Genomic DNA, 21,821 nt, shown 5'->3' with positions numbered 1-21,821 from the left:
TGAAGCAAGCATGGATCTATTTGTTGTCCTTCAAAACAAAAGCTGGTTTTTCTTTTGCCTTGCAGTCTCAGCTAGGGCTTTAACAGAACACAATAATGAATGCTTCTGCTGCAGCATGTCACAGGGGAGGCTGGGACAATACTGAACTCATGCACACTGCTGATCCTTGCTTGCTGAGCAACATGTACACCTGGATTTCTGACAGCTCTGTGAGTTCACTAGAGACCTCTGTCATTCTGTTCATCCTCTTGTAGGCGATGGTCGAGACAGTTAACAACCTCCTCCAGCCACAAGCCTCAAATGCGTGGAGAGACCTGACTATAAGCGATCAACTACGGGCAGCGACCATGTTGCTTGACACTGTGGAGGAAAGTGCTTTTGTGCTGGCTGATAACCTTTTGAAGACTGACATTGTCAGGGAGAACACAGACAATATTCGTAAGTGGCCTTGTTATACAGAAGGGCCAGAGACCCTTGGACAGCAGAAGAGAGAAAAGAAAAAAATTCTATGGTAGTGCAGATATTATGAGTGATTTTTATTTCAGTGGAGATGTGATTATTTTTTCTATAATTAGAAGGATATCACCTGCCATTGGCTAAAAAGCGTCCTTGTAATCCTGTGTGTTATCCTCCTTAGGATATTCAATATTGGATATGTTAGCCTGAGATCACTCACAGTGAGGTCCTTTAGTTAGTTAGTTAATTAGTTTTTTTATGTCTGTGTGTATCTATGTATGCACTGTACTATTTGAAATTTTATCCTCCTAACATAGTGCCTATGGTTCACATCAGTTAGAATAAGAATGGCTCTGGATGGAGCACTGGGTGTTATACGCAAACAATGAATCATGGAACGCTACATCAAAAACTAATGATGTAATGTATGGTGATTAACATAACATAATAAAATTAAATTAAAAAAAAAGAATGTCTCTGAATTATGTACTATAAAGAAATTAGTCATTTAGTGAAGGTGATAAAACAGTTTTTTGTAATTGTGTTATTGGCTTATAAGGACTATAAATCTATTTTGTTGTGCATAAGGATGTAGCTGACAGTTTTATTTCAGAAGATTTGATAAAGCTGTTTCAAACTAATTAGATTTAAAGATATATCAATATTGATATAATAGTGCAGCTTTAGATTATAAAGAGACTTTTACTTAATTCACAAAAGAAAATAATATTTTGAAGATAAAGGAAATGACAAAGTATAAGAATTTGAGCTTGAATTTTAAATCTGAGGCTTTATAATTGATGCATTTGTGTTCTTATTTACCTGTTTAATAGTTTTTATTTGCTTTATTTAAAAAATAAAATACTAAAGAAATACTTTCGAAATAAAATATTGAACTACTATTCATTTTGACTACTATAAATTAATAGAAGTTAATTCCAGTGTTTTGATTTCAGAAATATTTCAGTGATTTAGGAAATCATCTTAGCTTTGGTGCATTTCTCAATGAGCACTGATAACTCTTTGCCATTAACAGAATTGGAAGTTGCAAGGCTGAGCACAGAAGGAAACTTAGAAGACCTAAAATTTCCGGAAAACATGGGTCACGGAAGCACTATCCAGCTTTCCGCAAATACTTTAAAACAAAATGGCCGAAACGGTAGGTTAGAGTTTATCTGATAAGCGTGGTGAGATCGAGCTCATCATCAGTGCCTTGTTTCTTGGCTTGGGAGTTTAGCTCTGCTATCCAAAAGTCTCTTTCTCTCGTTCGACTATTTTCTCTCTCCTCTTTCACTTCCTTCTTTTTCCCGTCTTCTGCACCAACAACGTCACAATGAATTTGCTCTATAACATTATCAGTCGGATTTGGAAATTGTTCTGTTACTTTTCAGTTGCAGTACAATGTCAGAAATTTGAATCTGAGAGGAATTAATGAACAACAAAATCCAGATATCTGATTTTTTTTCTTGAAAGGAGTAACTCTCACTGAGTTGACAGATTTAGTTTCTTTAATTTTTTTTTTAAAAGATTTTATTTATCATTTGGCAGAGAGAGAGAGAGCAAGAGAAAGAGAGAGATAAAGAACACAAGCAGGGGGTGCGGCAGGCAGAGGGAGAGGGAGAGGCCGACTCCCCACCGAGCAAGGAGCCCAAGGCAGGACTTGATCCCAGGACCCTGAGATATGACCCAAGCCAAAGGCAGACGCTTAACCAACTGAGCCACCCAGGCGCCCCTGGTTTCTAAATTTTTTTATGGAAATGTTACTTCTAATTTTAAAATTGTAGATTTTTTTCCTTACTCACTATTTTTGAATGTGTTTCTGTGATTTTTCTTTGTAAAGCATATAGAAAATTTAAAATGTGAGGAGATGATTTGAGGAAAAGGAACTGGGTAATATAGGTCAGTTTGATACTAGATTAAATTCACTGACTATAATGAGAATTAAATAAACTCATAGTGAAAATATGTCTCAAGTGTCACCAGTATTAAATTTTTAAAAACATACTTTTTGCCAACTAAATGAGATCCTTTGACCTGTCAGGTGATGGGAAGATGGCCTCAGGTTGTCGCAACCAGCTCAAAGCTGGCGTTTCATAGTGCAGGGGGGCATAGCTTTATTTATTTTTATTTTTTTAAAGATTTTATTTATTTATTTATTTGAGAGAGAGAAAGAGCATGAGAGGGGAGAGGGTCAGAGGGAGAAGCAGGCTCCCCGCCGAACTGGGAGCCTGACGCAGGACTCGATCCCAGGACTCCAGGACCACGACCCGAGCCGAAGGCAGTCGCCCAACCAACTGAGCCACCCAGGCGCCCGGGGGGCATAGTTTTAAACAAAGAAGAGCCTGTTGAATAATACCAAGACAAAACAAATTATGGCTGTTGTCAACAGAACAAAATTCTTTTTAAGTGTTGGAAATCTTTTAAGTGACCTTAAAAGTCATTATATCGCTAATTTGACTATGTGAATTTTGAGGCAGCGGTAAGATTTTCTACGAAGCAAAATCAGATTTCTGCATTAGCTTTCCAGCTGGCTTCCCTCCCTCCACTCTTTCTCCCAATAGGATATCCTGTTGACAAACAGATCTTCCTGAAATGTAAATCTGACCAGTTCACTTGCAGTTTTACTCAGAATGAAATCAGAGGATTTCACTAGGCCACCATGTGCTTGTCCACTTCTTTCCTGCCCCATCTGCCCCGCTTCCTGTCTGTCTTTAGCATGCCCTATATGATCCAGACAGTCTAGTCTTGATTTTTTTCTTTTTATTGAGATAGAAGTGACATAGAACTTTATACTAGTTTCAAGCATACAATATAATGATTTGATATTTATATATATTGTAAAATCATCACCACAATAAGTCTAGTTCACATTTATCAGCACATATAGTTTTATTTTTTCTTGTGACCTTTTAAGATCAACCTTCTTAGCAACTTTCAAAATATATAATACAGTATTATTAACTACAGTGACTATGCTATATATTATTTCCCCATGACATTTATTTTATAACTGGAAATTTATTGACCTTTTTTACCCATTTTGTCTATGCACCACCCCCTGCCAGTGGCAAACACGAGTCTCTTCTCCATATCTATGAATTCAGTTTTTTTTTATTTAATTTTTTAGGATTCCACATATAAGTGAGATCATACAATGCTTGTCTTTCCCTGTCTGACATATTCCGACTTAGCAAAATGCCCTCAAGGTCCATTCATGTGATCATAAATGACAAGGTATCATTCTTTGTTAATGGTTGAGTAATATTCCATTTTCTTATCCATTCATTTATAAGGGGACACTTAGGTTGTTTACATGTCTTAGCTCTTGTAAATAATACTGCAATGAACATGGGTATGGAGATCTTTTTAATTTAGTGTTTTTGTTTCCTTCAGATAAAAACCCAGAAGTAGAATTACTGGATCATATGGTAGTTCCATTTTTAACTTTTGGGGGACCTCCATAGTGTTTTCCACAGTGGTATAACAATTTACATTTCCACCAACAATGCATGAGGATTCTCTCTGGTCTGGTCTTGATTCTGTTCCTTGAATACACCAAGAGTGTTTCTTTATCAGATTTTTGCATTTTTGTTTTCTTCCTAGAATGCAGTTTTTACATTTCTTTACATTGAAGGTTCTCTATCATTCACTATTCAGTATAAATCTTACCTCTTTAGGAAGGGAAGTTTTTCTCTCTCTCCCTGAAGGTACACCATTCTTTCCTAATTGCTCTTTTCCTATTAGCCATTTTATACCAGTGCTTCTTCATGGAGGTTATTCACTTAACATTATATGAAATATTATTATTTTTTTAAATTGCCTGCTTATTATCTGACTTTCTCTCTAGGTAGTAAGCTCATGAGAGCAGGGATCTTTTCTTACTTGTTCACTGATATAACACTTGTGCCTAGCACATGGATAAACTTTCTAAGAATTTATCAAATAAATGTGTGAACTTTCAGATATAAAGCTAATGGCAATTAAAATATGATTATATTAGTTATATTATTTTTTTAAACGATTTTATTTATTTGAGAGACAGAGAGAGAGCACAAGCAGGTGGAGTGGCAGGCAGAGAGAGAAGAAGCAGGCTCCCAGCTGAGCAGGGAGCCCGATGCGGGGCTCGATCCCAGGACCCTGGGATCATAACCTGAGCTGAAGGCAGATGCTTAATGACTGAGCCACCCAGGTACCCCAGTCATATTATGTTTTGAACTTATTTATTTTACTTACTAAAGTAGTGTGTGGGAGGGGTGGGGGTAGTTTAGGTCACATTTAAGCATTCATTTTGGAGTGGAGAATATGTAACAATTATATGTGACTCCATGCATTGATAAAACAAGGGTAGGATATCAACATGACACTGCCCCACAGGTGGAAATTGGTAGGAATTATCAACCGGTTATCAACAAGTTAAAATAAAAGTTGTTACTGTCAACAAGGAAAAAAAAAATGTTATTCTTAAGTTTAGCCTTCCAAAATTTAGTATTTTCATATTAAATCTAGAGAAAAGAACAAAAATTAAATGCAGTGTTGTAACAGACAAGAAATATATAGTGAATTACTGTTCTTTGCTCAGTACCACGTTAACGGATGTGGGGTGGAAGTTTAAGAATGCCCCTTTCCTTTACGTAGCTCTTATCATAGTCTCTTTGCTAAATTCCTGAAAGGATAATGGATGTCTCATAGAATCACTGAGAAGGCTGGAGAATCGGGCCCAGAAAGTCTACAGGAGCTAGGAGGCTGACAGAAGCCTGTATCAACACACAGCATCATTGCGTGAGATGTCAGGGCTGCCGTAAGTGAGGGTGACTGCTGTCCCGCCCCCTGCTGTCACCAGCTCTTCACCTAAAGTCGAAGACAAGGGCATCTGTTGGGAGGCATCGAGCTCAGGTGCCCAGAGCAAGACAGGCTGGGAAAGCAAATGTACATCCATTTTGTGTCTATAAATCCCTAATAGTAGGGAATTTTCCAAACATGGGAGCACAGTTTAGATGTTGGGACAGTCCCTGCCCTCCGCAAAAGAAATCTATTAAAATTTCCTTGTTTTTATTCCCACTTGACCCTAAGATTCAGGAATAAGGATTGAGACTTCCTCAGCTTAGTCACCATGATAGTCAGGATCGCACCTATCTTTTAGTGAACCAATATGATTTCATACTGGAAGTTAAGACATAGGGCTTGATGTATTTTAAGAAAGAAAATGATATGATCAAGAACATGATACCTGGGTGGCTCAGTCACTTAAGCATCTGCCTTCGACTCAGGTCATGATCCCAGGACCTGGAGTCCAACCCCACATCAGGCTCCCTGCTCAGCCTGGGGGGGGGGGGGGGGAGGGGGCGGGTCTGCTCCTCCTTTTCCCTCTGCCCTTCCTCCCCATGTTAAAAGAAGGTTAATTTTACAGAAGATTGCAGGTAGGAGATAGTCATAAGAGAAAAAAATAAGGTGGAAAGATGTATGGAGAAAGTGACTTTCGAAGAATATGGTAATTGAGTTTGAAGACAGATAAGGGTTTTGAATCCCTGTTGTTTTCATTGCAATTGAGATATAATTGACATAGAATAAAATGCACATCCCTTAAGAATGTAACTTGACGAGTTAGACAGTTGTACGTTCCTCTGTAATATTACATAAAATAAGACAGAATCTCTATTACCCAGAAATTGTTAACCCTTTCCAGTCTTCTTACCTCCTCTCCCCATCTGATGAAACTACTCTCATTATTATCTCCATAGACAAATTTTGCCTGTTCTTAGACTTCAGACAACCGGAATCATGTAGTATGTGTTTTTTTCTGTCTGTATTCTTTAACCAAACACAGTATTTTTGGGATTCCATCATCATGCTCTAATAGTAGCTTCTTTGCTCTATCAGTAGTTCTTTATTGATGCACAGGCTATTCCATTATATTCATATGCCCTAATTTATTTGTCTGTTCATAGATTTTTTTAGTTGTTTCTATTTGGAAGATATTATAAGGATGCTATTAATCTTATACAAGTTTTTTTTTTCCTTTGTAGATATATATTTTCATTTATCTAGGAAAGGTAGATATGTTTAACTTCACACACAAAAAAGTCCCCATTTCTCCACATAGTTGAACTACTTCACATTTCCACCAGCAGTGTGCAGGACCTCCAGCTGTCCCTCATCTTTATCAATATCAGCATGACCAGTCATTTTGATTTTAGAAATTCTAGTGGGTATGAGATGGTATCTCGATGTGATTTTTCATTTTTATTTCCATAAGTATTAATGATGCTGATAATTTTTCATGTTTCTATTAGCCTTTCACATATCTTTTTTTCTAAACTATGTGTTTATGTCTTTTGCCATTTTTATGTATTATTTATTCTTTTTCGGTTGATTAGCAGAAATGCTATATATAGTCAGAAGTTTCATATTATTATTGTTAATATGCTGTATTTTGATAGACACATTTTTAATTTTGATAAAGTGCAGTTTACCATTTTTTTTATGGTTAATGTCTTTTGGACCCTATTCAAGTCATCCTTGCCTACTCCAAGATCACAAAGATCCTATATTTTGTTCTAGAAACTTTATGGTTCTGGCTTTTATGTTAGGTCTATGATCTGTCTTTAAGTTTTGAGTACAGAGTGATATAGGAATTGACATTCATTTTTTAAAATACCGATAGTTTTTTCAGCATCATTTGACATTCCTTTTCTCGTAAATATCTTGGCACTTTGGTTAAAATGAATGCTTAATTTTGTTGAGGATATATACCGTATGGATTTGATTATAATTTAATTAGAGCTATCTAAATTAGGTGGAATGTACAAAGTAATGTACAAAGTTTCTTCCCAACTTATAATTCACATTTACATTTATTTCAGGAGAGATCAGAGTAGCCTTTGTCCTATACAACAACTTGGGTCCTTATTTGTCCACGGAGAATGCCAGCATGAAGTTGGGAACAGAGGCTTTGTCCACCAATCATTCTGTTATCGTCAATTCCCCTGTTATTACAGCAGCAATAAACAAAGAGTTCAGCAATAAGGTTTATTTAGCTGATCCTGTGGTGTTCACTGTTAAACATATTAAGGTAAGAAAATGCCATGATAAGTTTGGTTATCCACATTATCTATATTTGTTACAGCATAAACATGGAATATATTAATTTTCCTTTAATTTTTTCCTACTATTTGACAGATAGCAATTCATTACCTATAAAATTATAGTGGTGATTTTTTTTCTAAAATGTGGGAGGAGAATACTTCTTGAATATGTAAATACTTCCGATAAGAATATTTGTAGATGGATTTATAAATGTGTCTCCATAATTAAAAAGAGTTAGCAACATAGTGGAATTGGAAATGGCTTCACATGTGATATCACAAGAAATTGTCTTTGTGAGTAGATATATTTTTATGTATGTAAAAAGATTGTATTATAAATTGAACAAAGATTTCTAAAGACTATCTCAGAAATTGTTTAGAGTAATTAAATTCTTTATGATGTACTTACTTTGAAATTAGTTGGTCATTCTGAGTCACTGATACTAGTATTCCATTAATACTAATTTTTTAAAAAATAAACTCACCTCTAATCAGAGGAAATAAACAACAATATATATTCAAATTTGCTTAGGCTTGATGAAGCCCACTTAATACGAAAACACTGGTATACATCTCCACAAAAGTTGGAACAGAGTATGAAGTGTGTTAGATGTAAAGAAAATGCCTATCTAATTTACGTGATCATAAAGTAGTTATTGACTTTATTGATTTTCTTTTCCCCATAGCAGTCCGAGGAGAATTTCAACCCTAACTGTTCATTTTGGAGCTATTCCAAGCGCACAATGACAGGTTATTGGTCAACACAAGGCTGCCGGCTGCTGACAACAAATAAGACACACACTACATGCTCTTGCAATCACCTAACCAATTTTGCAGTACTGATGGCACATGTGGAAGTTAAGGTAAGATATATACCATAAAATAAAGATATCTAAGCATATGGCAGGATATTACTATAAAAAGTCCTAAGTCCATAGGCCAGTCTTACTTTAAAGGTTTTCCACTTTCCTAGTAATTTTGTTTGGAAACTCTCTAGGGTTCAACCCATACCTTCCTGGATGATTCAAAGAAAGGTTTTTTTGTTCTGTTAGCAACACAGTTTATGAAATTGCAGTTCACTTATAAAATAAAATTGTTCTTATAAAAATTCCCCTTAGTGGGAACCCTCCTACACTGTTGGTGGGAATGCAAGCTGGTGCAGCCACTCTGGAAAACAGTATGGAGGTTCCTCAAAAATTTGAAAATAGAGCTACCATCTGACCTAGCAATTGCACTACTGGGTATTTACCCCAAAGATACAAATGTAGTGATCTGAAGGGGTATGTGCACCCCGATGTTTATAGCAGCAATGTCCACAATAGCCAAACTGGAAAGAGCCAAGCTGTCCATCAACAGATGAATGGATAAAGAAGAAGTGGTATATATATACAATGGAATATTATGCAGCCATCAAAAAAATGAAATCTTGCCATTTGCAATGACGTGGATGGAACTAGAGGGTATTATGCTAAGTGAAATAAGTCAGTCAGAGAAAGACATGTATCATATGACCTCACTGATACGAGGAATTCTTAATCTCAGGAAACAAACTGAGGGTTGCTGGAGTGGTGGGGGGTGGGAGGGATGGGGTGGCTGGGTGATAGACATTGGGGAGGGTATGTGCTATGGTGAGCGCTGTGAATTGTGTAAGACTGATGAATCACAGACCTGTACTTCTGAAACAAATAATACATTATATGTTAAGAAAAAAAAAAGAAGATAGCAGGAAGGGAAGAATGAGGGGGGTGGAATTGGAGGGGGAGATGAACCATGAGAGACTATGGACTCTGAGAAACAAACTGAGGGTTTTAGAGGGGAGGGGGGATGGGGGATGGGTTAGCCTGGTGATGGGTATTAAAGAGGGCACGTATTGAACGGAGCACTGGGTGTTATACGCAAACAATGAATCATGGAACACTACATCAAAAACTAATGATGTAATGTAGGGTGATTAACATAACATAATAAAAAAAATTGCTAGATATTAAAAAAAATCCCCTTAGTCTCCCCTTGCTCTTATTTCCTATGAATAAAGGAGATCACATAAACAAAGCAAGGTAGGACCCCAGAACCAAAGGCCAGTGCAATAGGGTTAAGAACCAGAATCCCAGACCCTGGGATTAAATACTGCCCAAATGACTCTTTGAAAAGCAGCTGTTAGCACAATAAACAGTGCCTGGTAATGCAAAGAGCTTAGCAAATTCTAATATAATGTGAGGGTTTTTTTTCCATTCAAGACAACCCTACTTAAGGAAAAATCTAGGTGGTAGGTAGTTTCCAAAGTCAGACACGCAGCTAATTTGGCTGCATCAGTCTCCTCCTGGCATGACTCTGGCTGCCGTGCATGGGGGAGGGCGTGAAGAGGATTTAGATTTCAGATATATTTAGGACATAAAAATACAAAAGTCTTAAAAAAAAACAAAAGGCTTATTAGCTTGTTTATAGGGATTGATGGATTAGTAACAAGAAATTATATACTTGTAAATTCTCTTCTCATCTCCTTGATGTCAAAAAAAAGAGAGGAAGGATTACTCACCAACATGTTTTTAAAAGTGAAAACTGTGGCACAGGTTTTATCTACTCGGTGTCATTTTTCCAAATAATTTCATCCAAAATTTTCCTTGACACTATTGAATTTAGATGTAGTGTGGGTATCCCAGAGGGAGATCAAATCCAAACCCTGTTAGCACCTTAAAAGTAAATTACCTTAGCTGTGTCAGAACAGTGTACATTTTGGTCTTTAAAGGACTATATACCCTATTTTGTCAGAGCATCACAAATTGATGTAGTTTAGCAAGACTAGCTCCACTAACAAATGTGAGATTTCAACCTGGAATGTGTTAGTGTGGCTCTGGGATTCTATTTTCCATTTAGGGAATAAATTCAAACTCAGAAAAAATGGATCAGATTTGAAACAACAACAAAATATCATTTTTTTTCCTGCAGGCATGGCATAGCACCCTCTACTCGATCCATTATACAAGAATCCCGGCTCTGACCATTCTTGTATGCCGGCAAGAGACAAAATAAATGCAAATCAGTATTTCCCTTTAGCAGTCAGTCACACAGCATGGATGTCCTGGTTTTCTGTACCATAGTCTCTTGCAATTGCCAGTCAGCCCCATTTGGATCTCACAGAATGGTTTTGGCACTTGAAAAACAGAAAAGCAGACTGAACACTACCACAGGTCCAAAAAGAAACACACTAACCAAACTTACCTGAGACTAATTTCTTAAAACAGAACACCAATCTGTTTGTGCACAGTGAGAAAGACAGCGACCAGTTGGAATAGATATTTATTGTTTGCTTGTTGTCACTTTCTAACTCCCCAGGAAAATGTATGAAGGAAACAAAATTATATTGGGTAGTTTTGCTTGATGAGCCTGGAAGGAGAGCAAGAGGAGTTGGCTGAGTAATGTCACAGCCATTGCCATTAAGCCGTGGTACCTTGATGCATCGGTCTTCATTCCAGGCTCCACCTGTGCACTGTACCTGCCGTCCTTATCTATCATCCATGCTTCTCTGCCGTTCATTGAGCACCTCCTTTGTTCTTTTATCAGCATTTTTGAGTATTGTAATTGAGACCTGCACTGTGATTTTGCAATGCAGAGGAGGATCATCTATTTAGGCAGGGCTGTTCAGAAAGGTTCTTATCAAAAAATAAAAAAAGTCCCGTTCTAAAGGTTGAGTAGGATGTATTTAGTAAGGCAATGTGGAGAATTTGCACTGACCATATTCTTGCAACACTTTCTTCGCTTTGCCTTGGGTATACTCCTCCCTCTTGTTTCCTTCCTGTGCAGCTGGTCCTTCTTAGCTTCCTTTTTTGGTTCCTCCCCATCACCGTGACCTCTCATTGTTGCTCCGGCCCAAAGTATAATTAGATCTAGTGTAGGCATTATCTGTTCTTTGTCCCAAGATGATCTCATATAGCCATATGGCTCTAAACATCTCATGATTCCCAGATTTCTATCTCCATTTTTTAACCCCAGACTCATAGATTCAACTGCTGACTTGTTATATCTACTTAGGCTTCTAATAAGTATCTCAATTCTAGAACTACACTTTTGGTATTCTCCCACTTGAGTCTTATTAGTAAAGGGGGCTGCTCTGCCCTTCCAGGTACTCAGGCCCTAAGCCCTACACCATTTTTTATTTGTTTCTTTTTGCTCATACTGCACACCCAATCCTATGAGCACAGTCTGCAAGATCCAGGATCTGACAAATTCTCAGCATCTTCATCACTACCACCTAGGTTCCAGCCACTGTCATCTGGCCTTCACTTTCTAGGTATAGCCCCTTAGTTGTTCTCTCTGCTTCCTTTGTGTCCTTCCTAAATTTGTTCTCAGTAGAGTTGCCAGAGGGGTACTCTTAAGATATGAGTCAGACCTTCTCCCTAGTCTGATTCATTCTCAAAAATCAGCTCTGTAATCCCTTTAAAATGCACATCAGGTACTTCATATCTTTGATCCAATTTGAATAACTCCTCTCAATAAGATCAAATCCCAAATCTTGACCTCTTTCGCATCTTTTGACCTCCTTTCCTACTATTCTTCCTCTAGCACACTTGGCTTCGGCCATGACAGGCCACCTGCCTTTCCACAAACAGATGAGGTATTAGTTAGACCTGAAAGTCCCCCCCACCCCCCAAACAGCCACCAGAGCCAACTTCCTCATCCCCTTTAAGTCTCTGCTTCACTGGCACCTTCTCAAAGAGGCTTACCCTATCCACTCTATTTAAAATTTCAGATTACCCCACCCCCACAAAATACTGTGAGGAATAAATAAGGCAAAACAGTTTCCTGACCTTGGGGAATTCATAATTTACCAAGGGAGAGAAGGGCTAAGACTCATTTTTGAATGGAATGGTAAGAGGGATTTCATAATTTTAAAGAAGAAAAATTCAGCTGAGTAAGTTTGAAGATCTAGTTGGCTTTATTAAGGTATTCATGAATGAGGCAGTGTCCCATCTAACAAGTAGAGGGGAACTCCAATGATTTGTACAATATGGAAGGTTTTTATAGGAGAGGGTAGGAGAAGGAAATTATTAGCAAAACAGAGGAAAGGATTGTTTCAGGCAAGGTCGCCTTCCCTTGGGGGAAAAGTAGGGGGTCTTATTAGGTGGAATTACCTCATCTTTGGGGGGATGGAGAGGACTCTTGTGACAGATTACCTCATTGATGTTTATCAAAAAATTTCTGACTGATTAGTTAAGGCTTACATTTGAAACTGCAATTGGTGACTTGGCCTCAGTGATGCCATTTTGGGCCTGTGGTTTTTCTTTTCAACTATAGCTACGTCAATTTAGGCAGGTTAAAGAAGGAAAGGGATGCTTCTACCTAAGGTGGCAATTTAGCTGGTTAACTACTTCTGAGTTCACTGTACTTCTGTTTCTAAGGAAACATTTGATTGTCTTTTCTTTTAGAAACAAAAGTAATCATTCCAGGGGTGCCTGGGTGGCTCAGTCCGTTAAGCATAGGACTCTTGATTTTGTCTCAGGGCATGATCTAGAGTCATGAGACTGAACCCCACATTGGACTCCACTCTCAGCAGGGAGTATGCTTGAGATTTTTTTTCTCCCTCTCCCTCTGTCCCTCCCCCTGCTCAGGCACCTACACTCCCTCTCTCTTGCAAATAAACAAATAAAATCTCTCTCTCTTTTTTTTTTAAAGTAATCATTACAGAAATTTAGGTAATTTTATACTAAACTGAGTTAGTATCTATGGTGTTTTAAAAGCTTTCCATTATTGTGGATCACCTACAGGTTTATTTGTCTATTGTTCAGCAGAATATTAAATACATCAAATTCAATTGTCTATCTCTTCTCTTACTAGTGATTATTTTTGTGAACACCCTTTGTGGGAGAAGTATTTTAGTTAAAAGGAGCATAGGTTTCAAACTAATTGATCAAGATTTCTACTGTGATTTTGTAAAGCATTGCAGCAAATGCTTTAGAAAAGAGTTGACAGTTTATATCACCTCTAGCTCTTTCCTCTACTCAAATTGTAATTCTTTGGGAGATAATTTAAAAAAAATAACTTTTTCCTGTCAGTTCAACTTGACATTGATTTTTTTTTTTTTAAAGATTTATTTGTTTATTTGAGAGAGCACGAGCGGGGGGGTGGGGTGAGTGAGGAGCAATCCGCTTATCCGACTGACCCACCCAGGCACCCCTTTATTATTTTTAAGAGGCTTCACTTTCCTTAGTTTAATGCTTGCATCACTTTCTCTGTGTTTTTTCAGTTTAATATATCCTATTGTTCCCACCCCAGCTTGACTCCAGTTCAAGTATAAGCATTGATTTTGCTGTTTGAAATCATTGTATTTATTTCTTTATTTAGTATTGATTCCAAACAGTGACAATTTAGAAAATTTTAATGTCATACCAGGGATTGTGTGTGTCAAATATTTTATAGCTAAACTTCTTCTAGGCTGGAAAAAAACAGGTAATTTTATGTTGGAAGATTCTGCAGTTGCTAGTGAAGGAAAGTACTTATTTTTAAAAAATAATATTTTTATTCTTTAAATTCCAAAACAAAAAATTATTTTGAGTTTAAGCAATGATTTTATTGGTGAAAAAAATTTTTTTAAGATTTTATTTATTTGGCTGAGAGAGACACAGCAAGGGGAGTGGGAGTGGGAGAGGGAGAAGCAGGCTTACCCCTTGAGCAGGGAGCCCGATGCAGGGCTCGATCCCAGGATCCCGGGATCATAACCTGAGCCGAAGGCAGACGCTTAATGACTGAGCCACCCAGGTGCCCCCAAAAATAAAATGTTTAGTGTATGATGTATATAAGGTTGTATATATCCACTGCCCAATTTTTATGCTCTTTTTTTTTAATTTTACCAGATATAGCATGATGGGATTGAGAGAGAGGTAGAGATTAAAAATCACAACTGGTATATAGTACTTTAAACCAAGTATTTATTTAGGGAAAGATACTAGAAACTGACAAATTGAATACCCTCCAAATATAGGGGGAAAAGAAAATGGTTTAAAAAATGGTCAAACATGTAAGATTTTGTTACATTATTTGAATATTAACTTTATATTTTAAAACTGACAACCTTTTAGAACCAAGAATTATTCTTGGATGTTCTCTGTGAACCATTTTATGCTATATTTCCTTCATAGATTTATTAAAATTTGAGAGTATTTATTTGCCAGTATGCTGCTTGATCGTCCAACTCTCTCATTAGACACTAGTGCAGTATTAAGAGCAGAGAGAAGTGAGAGAGTCAGCTGTGCGGATCATCTGGGGAAAGACTCTTCCAGGCAGATGGAACAAGAGCAATACCCTGAACCAGGGTGATTCTGATGTGTCTGAAGAACTTCAGTTGGAGTGGAAAGAATAGGAGAAAAAGTATGTTAGTGGAAAAGTCAAAGGGTCTAGAATGGAAGGTTTTGTAGGCCATCAGAATGATTTTGGGTGCAAGTTTCACTCAAAGTACAATGGAAAACCACAGCAGAGTTTTGAGCATACGTTACATATGTAATGTATTAAATGTTTTACATCTACCAGTTTGAAACATATTTATTGAGAGGGAAACTTCAGCCATGCCCAGACCCTAAATGATATATATACTTCCTTAAAGTGTGGATTCATTTTTATACTGAGAAATATATATTTAGTAAATATATATTTTGCAAGATAGCTTATCTCTATGTCTCTTTTAGTTCCTTTTAATTTTAAGTCCTTTAAAATCAGTTACTGTATTTATTCTGGAGTCCAATATACCTAGATCTAAGCCTGTAACAATTTGTGATTTCCTAGAGTTGGTTACATTTTTGCCCAGGCTACCAAGAAGCAACATATCCCTTTTAGTTAATAAAAGAATGATAGCACTACCTTCCTCACTGACCCACACCCCTCCCCGTGTATCAGACACTTGAAAACACACATCTTTTAATTTCCTAAGTCAGAGAGACTATTTCCAATTTTGTAATACTTGTGAGAAGTAAGCTGAGGAGATATTTCAAAATATGAGTGAGTGTGAAGGGAGACTTTTCTTCCCACTACCATGGCTCCTGGAGCATCACATGACCTCAACTCTAATGCTCTTTTGCATAAATAACAAGAAATGAAGGATGCTGACTCCATATCACTTCCCCCTAATCTATACTAGATCACCAGTTGCCTACAGTCTTTGTCTGACTTTTGATGAAGTTGATGTAAAAAGGGGAAATTATTGGGCGCCTGGGTGGCTCAGTTGGTTAAGCGACTGCCTTCGGCTCAAGTCATGATCCTGGAGTCCCAGGATCGAGTCCTGCATCGGGCTCCCTGCTGAGCAGGGAGTCTGCTTCTCCCTCTGACCCTCTTCCTTCTCGTGCTCTCTATCTCTCATTCTCTCTCTCTCAAATAAATAAATAAAAGTTTAAAAAAAAAAAATTTAAAGAAAAGGGGAAATTATTAGAAGAAAAGGAAAGTTCTATCTGTCTTCCCTCTATCTCTGTGCAGGACAGGGAGGAAGGGAAGAAAGGTAGCCTACCTAGGGATAGCAAGGAGGATACTTTTTGCATATGGATTTGAGAAGAATTGGCAACTAGCTGTGGTCAAACTTCTTCAGTTTGTGAAAGGGGTAGATATATCCCAAATTAGCTATTTATAGAGAGAGAAGAGCTGAAATTATGGATTTGAAGAAAAATAAACAATTAAAAATTCTTTTATCACTTTTTTCCTCTACTCTTTTTATAGAACTTTTATTAAAAAGTTGAAAGAACAGTACAATAAACACTCATATACCAATTTTTTGTATTTACATTTGAATTTTTGACACATTTGACTGTCACTTTTCTGTGTATGTATGTATATATATATATTCAGCTGTTACTTGATTTTTCAAAAGTAAATTGCTGACTTTATAATATCTAATTCCTAAATCTTCCAGCAAACATGTTTTAAGAACACAGACATTCTCTCCCTACTATTAACACACACAGGAAATTTAATATTGATTAAGTACTATCCTCTAGTACAGAATCCTTACACAAATTTTTCCGATAATTCAAATAATGTCCTTTATATAAGGCTTTGATTTTCCATGCAGTACCCAGTCAGGAATCACACATTGCCTTTAGTTGCTGTATCTCTTTAGCCTTCTTTAATGTAGAAGTTTTCCTACCTGTTTCAGTCTTTCATGAAAAAGACATTTGGTAGAGTCCAGGCCATTTGTCCTTTTAGAATATTCCGTAATTTCAATCTTTCTGATTGTTTCCTCATAATTAGATTCAAGTTAAACATTTTTGGCAAGAAATCCATGTGGGAGATACTGTATCTTTTCCGTTTTATCAAGAAACTGCTTATTGGAACATTGAAAGGACATTCAAATTTTTATAATTAAGAGGAATCTGTCGAAACATATTTGAAAAATTTGTTTTCTACATCTCATTTTTAAAATTGTAATGGGTCTGGTCTACCTTTGTTTCTCAAATAGTTGAATGTTGTCTTTGTAATAGGCAGAGTTCATTGTCCAATTAATAGCACAGATAAGTAATCAGCAAAATCAGTGCTTTGTGAGAAATGTCTTATCATTGTGGTAGAGGATGCTGTGGTTAACACACAGGAATGAGTCTTAACTCGACCTTGCAGCGTCAAGGAATATGCTCTAGATGAAGGCACATAACTGTTTAAGCAAAATGAGAGTGACAGGGTTGAAGTAGCATGAAATAAGGCTGGGTTTTTGTGGTCTTACAGTACATTTTTTCAGTAAATTTTATATTTTTAAGAGTATTAATAACACTCTGATTGTTTTTATTTCGGGGTTGTAGTGGAATTTTTAAGCAAAAAGAAACCTGTGATCTTCTCATACACAGCTTGGATCTTTACACTTACCATTTTTAGGTTCTTTATCATCTTCAGTAAATAAGCTTGGCTAAAAATAGCAGCTGGAGATTCATCTGCAATTCTAGTTTGAAATATTTTATCAGGAATAAGTAATCAAGTTTATGGAGATTCCAAAGAGTGGAGATTGAGTGAGAACTTCACCTCTCAGAAGGGCCTGACATGTCCTGTAATAATAGGAATGAATGTCATTTCTTTAATGTGTACATACATTATCTCATTTAATCTGCAATACCACAACAAGTATTATTATCATAATTTATTTGCCCATTTTATAATCTGAAGGGAAGTTGCAATAAGAATTAAAAATCAGGAGACTTAGGGTCCTGATTGCAGTTCTTTGGGAAAAACAGGCAAATCATCTGAATTCCCTGTTCCTATTGTTAAATAAGTTAAATAAGACTAATAATTTTTTTCTAACATTATCTCAGAATTATTTTAGGGATTGAGTAACAAAAATGTATTAAAATCATGTTGAGAATTATAAAGTTTTCTGAAAAAATATTTTTTTTTTAATACATGATATGCTTACCTGTCCCAAAAGCCCTTGAGCTCTCGATTCTGGGGGTAGTTAACTGTCAAGGCCCAAATATTTAATTTTGTTTCTAATAAAATGTGATGATTTTTATCTACTGCTATACAGCTAAGTTTCCCTAAAAAGAGAAGAGTTTAGGCTAGTGCTTTGTCTCACTTTTTGAAGTGACAGATTTTTTTTTCACAATGAAATTGTCAAATAATAGATTTGCAGCAAGTTATTATCATAACTACAAATAACTTTTCAGCCCTTCAAAATGTTGGTTATATGGACATTAAATTCCTGTAATATCAGCACTTCCAAATTCAATTTTAAGTATATTCATAAATCAACACTAATACAATCAATACATAACTTTTTTATTGATTGCATTTTTTCTTCTTCATTAGTGAGATAATTTTTAGCATTGACTAACTGAAGGAATTATTTTTTTTATTAATTTAAATATAATAGCTCTACTTACCCAATTTACCCATGCTTAGAAGGTATTATCAACCAACTAAGCATAAAAACTCTTCCACCCTAATGTTCTAAAAATATCCTTAATTGCTTATACTGTTCTTAGTAAGAACTAGTTGATATGTTTACTAACTATCTATTTGTTCCAGATCACAAAATTTTACTTTTTTTTTTAACTTGGAGACTATTCAGTGATTTTCTTTTTTCCTAGCCTGTTTCATTCCTGTGTCTAATAAATAAAGTGATAAAGCTAGAGAACTACTGGACTCTTAAGGAATTAGGGTAGATTTTCAAAATAGTTATTTATACAGCTTCCTAAGGTTAGGCAACAAGGTCTACTTGTATAAATAAGATTTTAAAAGCATTTGAACAAAAATATGGCTGAACTAAACCATTTTTCCTGTCTCTACAATTCAAAGGACTGCCAATCTACTATGTGTGTCCTTACAGTGTAAGCATCACCATTTAAAGGTTTTCTATGGTTGGTTGCTTGCAAATTTAAATAACCAATTCATAGAACTTTTAAGATGTTAATTTTATAAAATGTAATGTTAACTCAAGTTATTGTCTCTAGACATATGAGGTAATTGCCCCTAGGGTTATTATCTGGAAGACCCCTACTCTGTTTAAAATGCAATAAATTTATTCATGAAAATGGCAAAAAGGAGGCCCAGGAACCATCCCCTTTTTCTTTTTCCTGAAGTTGCTTTAGTTAAGAAAATCAATTGAAATTGGAATAAAGAAATAAAAGTGAGATGTATTGTGTGTGTGTGTGTGTGTGTATGTGTGTGTGTGTGTCTGAGGGTTTATATTTACATTCTGTTTTATTTAGTACCTGAAGCAGAGTAGGCATCCAGTGAAAGTTCTTAGAATGAATCTACCAAGATTTTGTTAGATACTTTGGGCTAGATGCAGTTTCTATTTGTATGGTTTTCATAATCTAGTTATGCAAAATTACTTTCTCTTTTAAGCCTAAGTTGATTTGTTTCTATTTTAAAAATGTTCTTTCTTATTGTGGTGAATTTATCTTTGCTTACATGACAAAGGAAATTACTCTATGAGAAGAATGATACATATGTAACAATAAACATATCTGGGTAATTCAAGTCTGGCAGTTCCATTATTTCCTTTCACTATACTTCAGCTTCGCTACACCGTGCCACATCATCTAACCCCTTTAAGAAGTACTTTCAAAAATTGTGTGTGTGTGTGTGTGTGTGTGTGTGTGTGTGTGTGTTAATAGTAACAATCTTAGGAGAAGTTACCCATTTTGTATGAGATTTAGGAAATTTCCTGAATAATCACCAGCAAACTTTGTCTTAAAGAACTGCTGGATTTAATCATTGCAGTCAAAGGATATTTTTAAGAAATTTTTACCGAGGCAAGCCTGGATTCCATCCATTTCTAAGGAGCTTAGTATAATTGGGCCATAAAAGGAGATACAGGAAAGAATCTGTGGTTCTCTCCACTGTTGGTGAAGTTGTGAAGAGCAGAGAGTATTTGACCACAAGTTAGGGTGATCAGCTTTTTAGAGAGCTCAATGAGAAACAGCACTACCAGATCAAAAATATACTTAATATTTAATAAGTAATTATACACATGTGTTATTACTGCTTAACTGTGACAATTAGTAGTCTTTAATACTAATTAATAGTAGGGCTAATAGTGTGAGAAACTATAGAAACATTTTCTAAATGTGTCTTTCTGTCCTCTGATACTACAGATCTTTTATTGGATATTTAAATTTGGTGGCTATGTCATTGCATATTTTTCAGATATATAAATGTGAGACTTAAAAAGTACAATAATTAAACAGATAGGACTTATATTTAAAAGAAATAGCTGTGAACTGTTTCTTTCTGTTTGTCTTTTTCTGTCTTTTTTTAAGAGAATTAAAAGTGAATATAGTCAAAAGTAAAATTCTCTTTGACCTATAGTTCTGCTTTTACCAAGCCCATATTACATAGATTCCTAGTGTCAATCCAATGTGATGGCATCAAACTAAATATCTTCTCAACAAAAATGTTGAGGATAGGGGTCCCTGGCTGGCTGAATTGGTAGAGCATGCAACTCTTGATTTGCGGTTGTTGAGTTCAAGCCCCACATTGGGTGTAGAGATTACTTAAAAATAAAACCTTAAAAAAAATGTTGAGTATAGAATACAAAGGATTTTACTTAATATCATTACCTAATAGGTTTTTAGACTTGTAGGAATTAGTTCCCATCTCTCCAAATATGCCCCTCCACTTTGTATCTAGAGACTTATTTGGGAGACTAGCTTTTTATTAGTCAGTTCTTTTGCATCTGTGAATTCATCATATATGTTGTCCATGTCCAAAATATTCATCATTTTTAAACACTTCCAAGCACTCTGGTTGTTAACATAAAGTAGAACACTATCAAGGATAATGGTTTTAAAGCACTGACGTAATTTCACTTTATGATTTCAAGATTGGATTCCAAATAAGTTACAGTTTTAGTAAAGGAATGAGAAAGTCCTGTTTAACCTGATTGCCTTTGGTAGTGACATTTTCTTTGAAAATAGTCTTAAATCCCCCCAAAATAAGTCATGTTTTTCTCTGTATGAGATTTTGTCCTAATCTACACAGAACTCCGTGCAACTCAGATGAGATCAGTTTACCTTTTCTAGGTTCCTTATAGCTTTTTCAGAGTTCATCAGTTCTGTAGAAACATCATAAAAATTTCTCTTACTGTAAACTTTTTCTTCATTCTCATCTGTCATATATTTCAAAATTAGGGAAAGACAGTCTTTTTATCCCACACTTTGAAAAGAGGATTTTATAGAAGACCAGGATTTTAACATCTTCTCTATGACCAGGAGCAATGATATCCATCTTGTAAGACATGTCTCAGGAGATTGTCTCCTTACCTTTAGAAAGTTAAAAACAAAAAAAACCAAAAAACTGCACATTTTGAGGAAACTGAAAAGTGACCAAAAAGTTTCATTATAAAGCTTCATTATCACAGGTAAGCAAACCACATCTCCTTTTAGCTGCCTTGTGTACAAGGTATATAGGACATTTAATAGGTAAGAACTGTTTATTTTCTTTTCTAAAAGGTTTATAGGCTAAATGGAATTTTCCAAAATTTACATTTGCACTGTCTATTGAATATGCACATAGATGAGTAAAGTCTATTTTATGCCTAAACAAGGTGTCAACAATCTTTTGTTTGTGTCTTCTGAAGTTTCATTAAAATTTTTATAGAAATCAAGAAAATGATTTCAACTCCATGTTTCAAATCAAAATACCTAAGAGGTAGGGGAAACATTTTTTGTTGCCAAGATTCAATACATCATTTGATATCCTATAGAAAGTATGATTATTAATAAAATCTGATGGAATGAGCTCTACACTATGAAGGGCCAAAACCCATGGCTATCAAAATTTTCCCCTTTGTTTATCCACAGCACATTTATTTGCAATCTC

The 21,821-nt window shown here is 35.9% G+C and overlaps 1 protein-coding gene across 20 annotated transcripts in view; it reads left to right on the top strand.

Annotated features, from left to right (window-relative positions):
• ADGRL3 (adhesion G protein-coupled receptor L3) overlaps positions 1 to 21,821 on the top strand; it is a 492,209-nt gene that overhangs the window by 376,812 nt on the left and 93,576 nt on the right. For all 20 annotated transcript variants that reach the window (XM_088020841.1, XM_088020848.1, XM_088020839.1 and 17 more), the window contains 4 exons: positions 255 to 438; positions 1,493 to 1,615; positions 7,317 to 7,525; positions 8,225 to 8,401. In XM_088020841.1, coding sequence (XP_087876967.1) covers positions 255 to 438; positions 1,493 to 1,615; positions 7,317 to 7,525; positions 8,225 to 8,401 — 693 coding nt within the window. The remainder of the gene's footprint in view (positions 1 to 254; positions 439 to 1,492; positions 1,616 to 7,316; positions 7,526 to 8,224; positions 8,402 to 21,821) is intronic.

This window comes from Eumetopias jubatus, unplaced genomic scaffold, assembly GCF_037043125.1.
Source record: "Eumetopias jubatus isolate StellerSeaLion01/CBP00866 unplaced genomic scaffold, mEumJub1_p1.0 scaffold_2, whole genome shotgun sequence".
Taxonomy (NCBI): Eukaryota; Metazoa; Chordata; class Mammalia; order Carnivora; family Otariidae; genus Eumetopias; species Eumetopias jubatus.
This window is presented reverse-complemented; position numbering and strand designations above follow the sequence as displayed.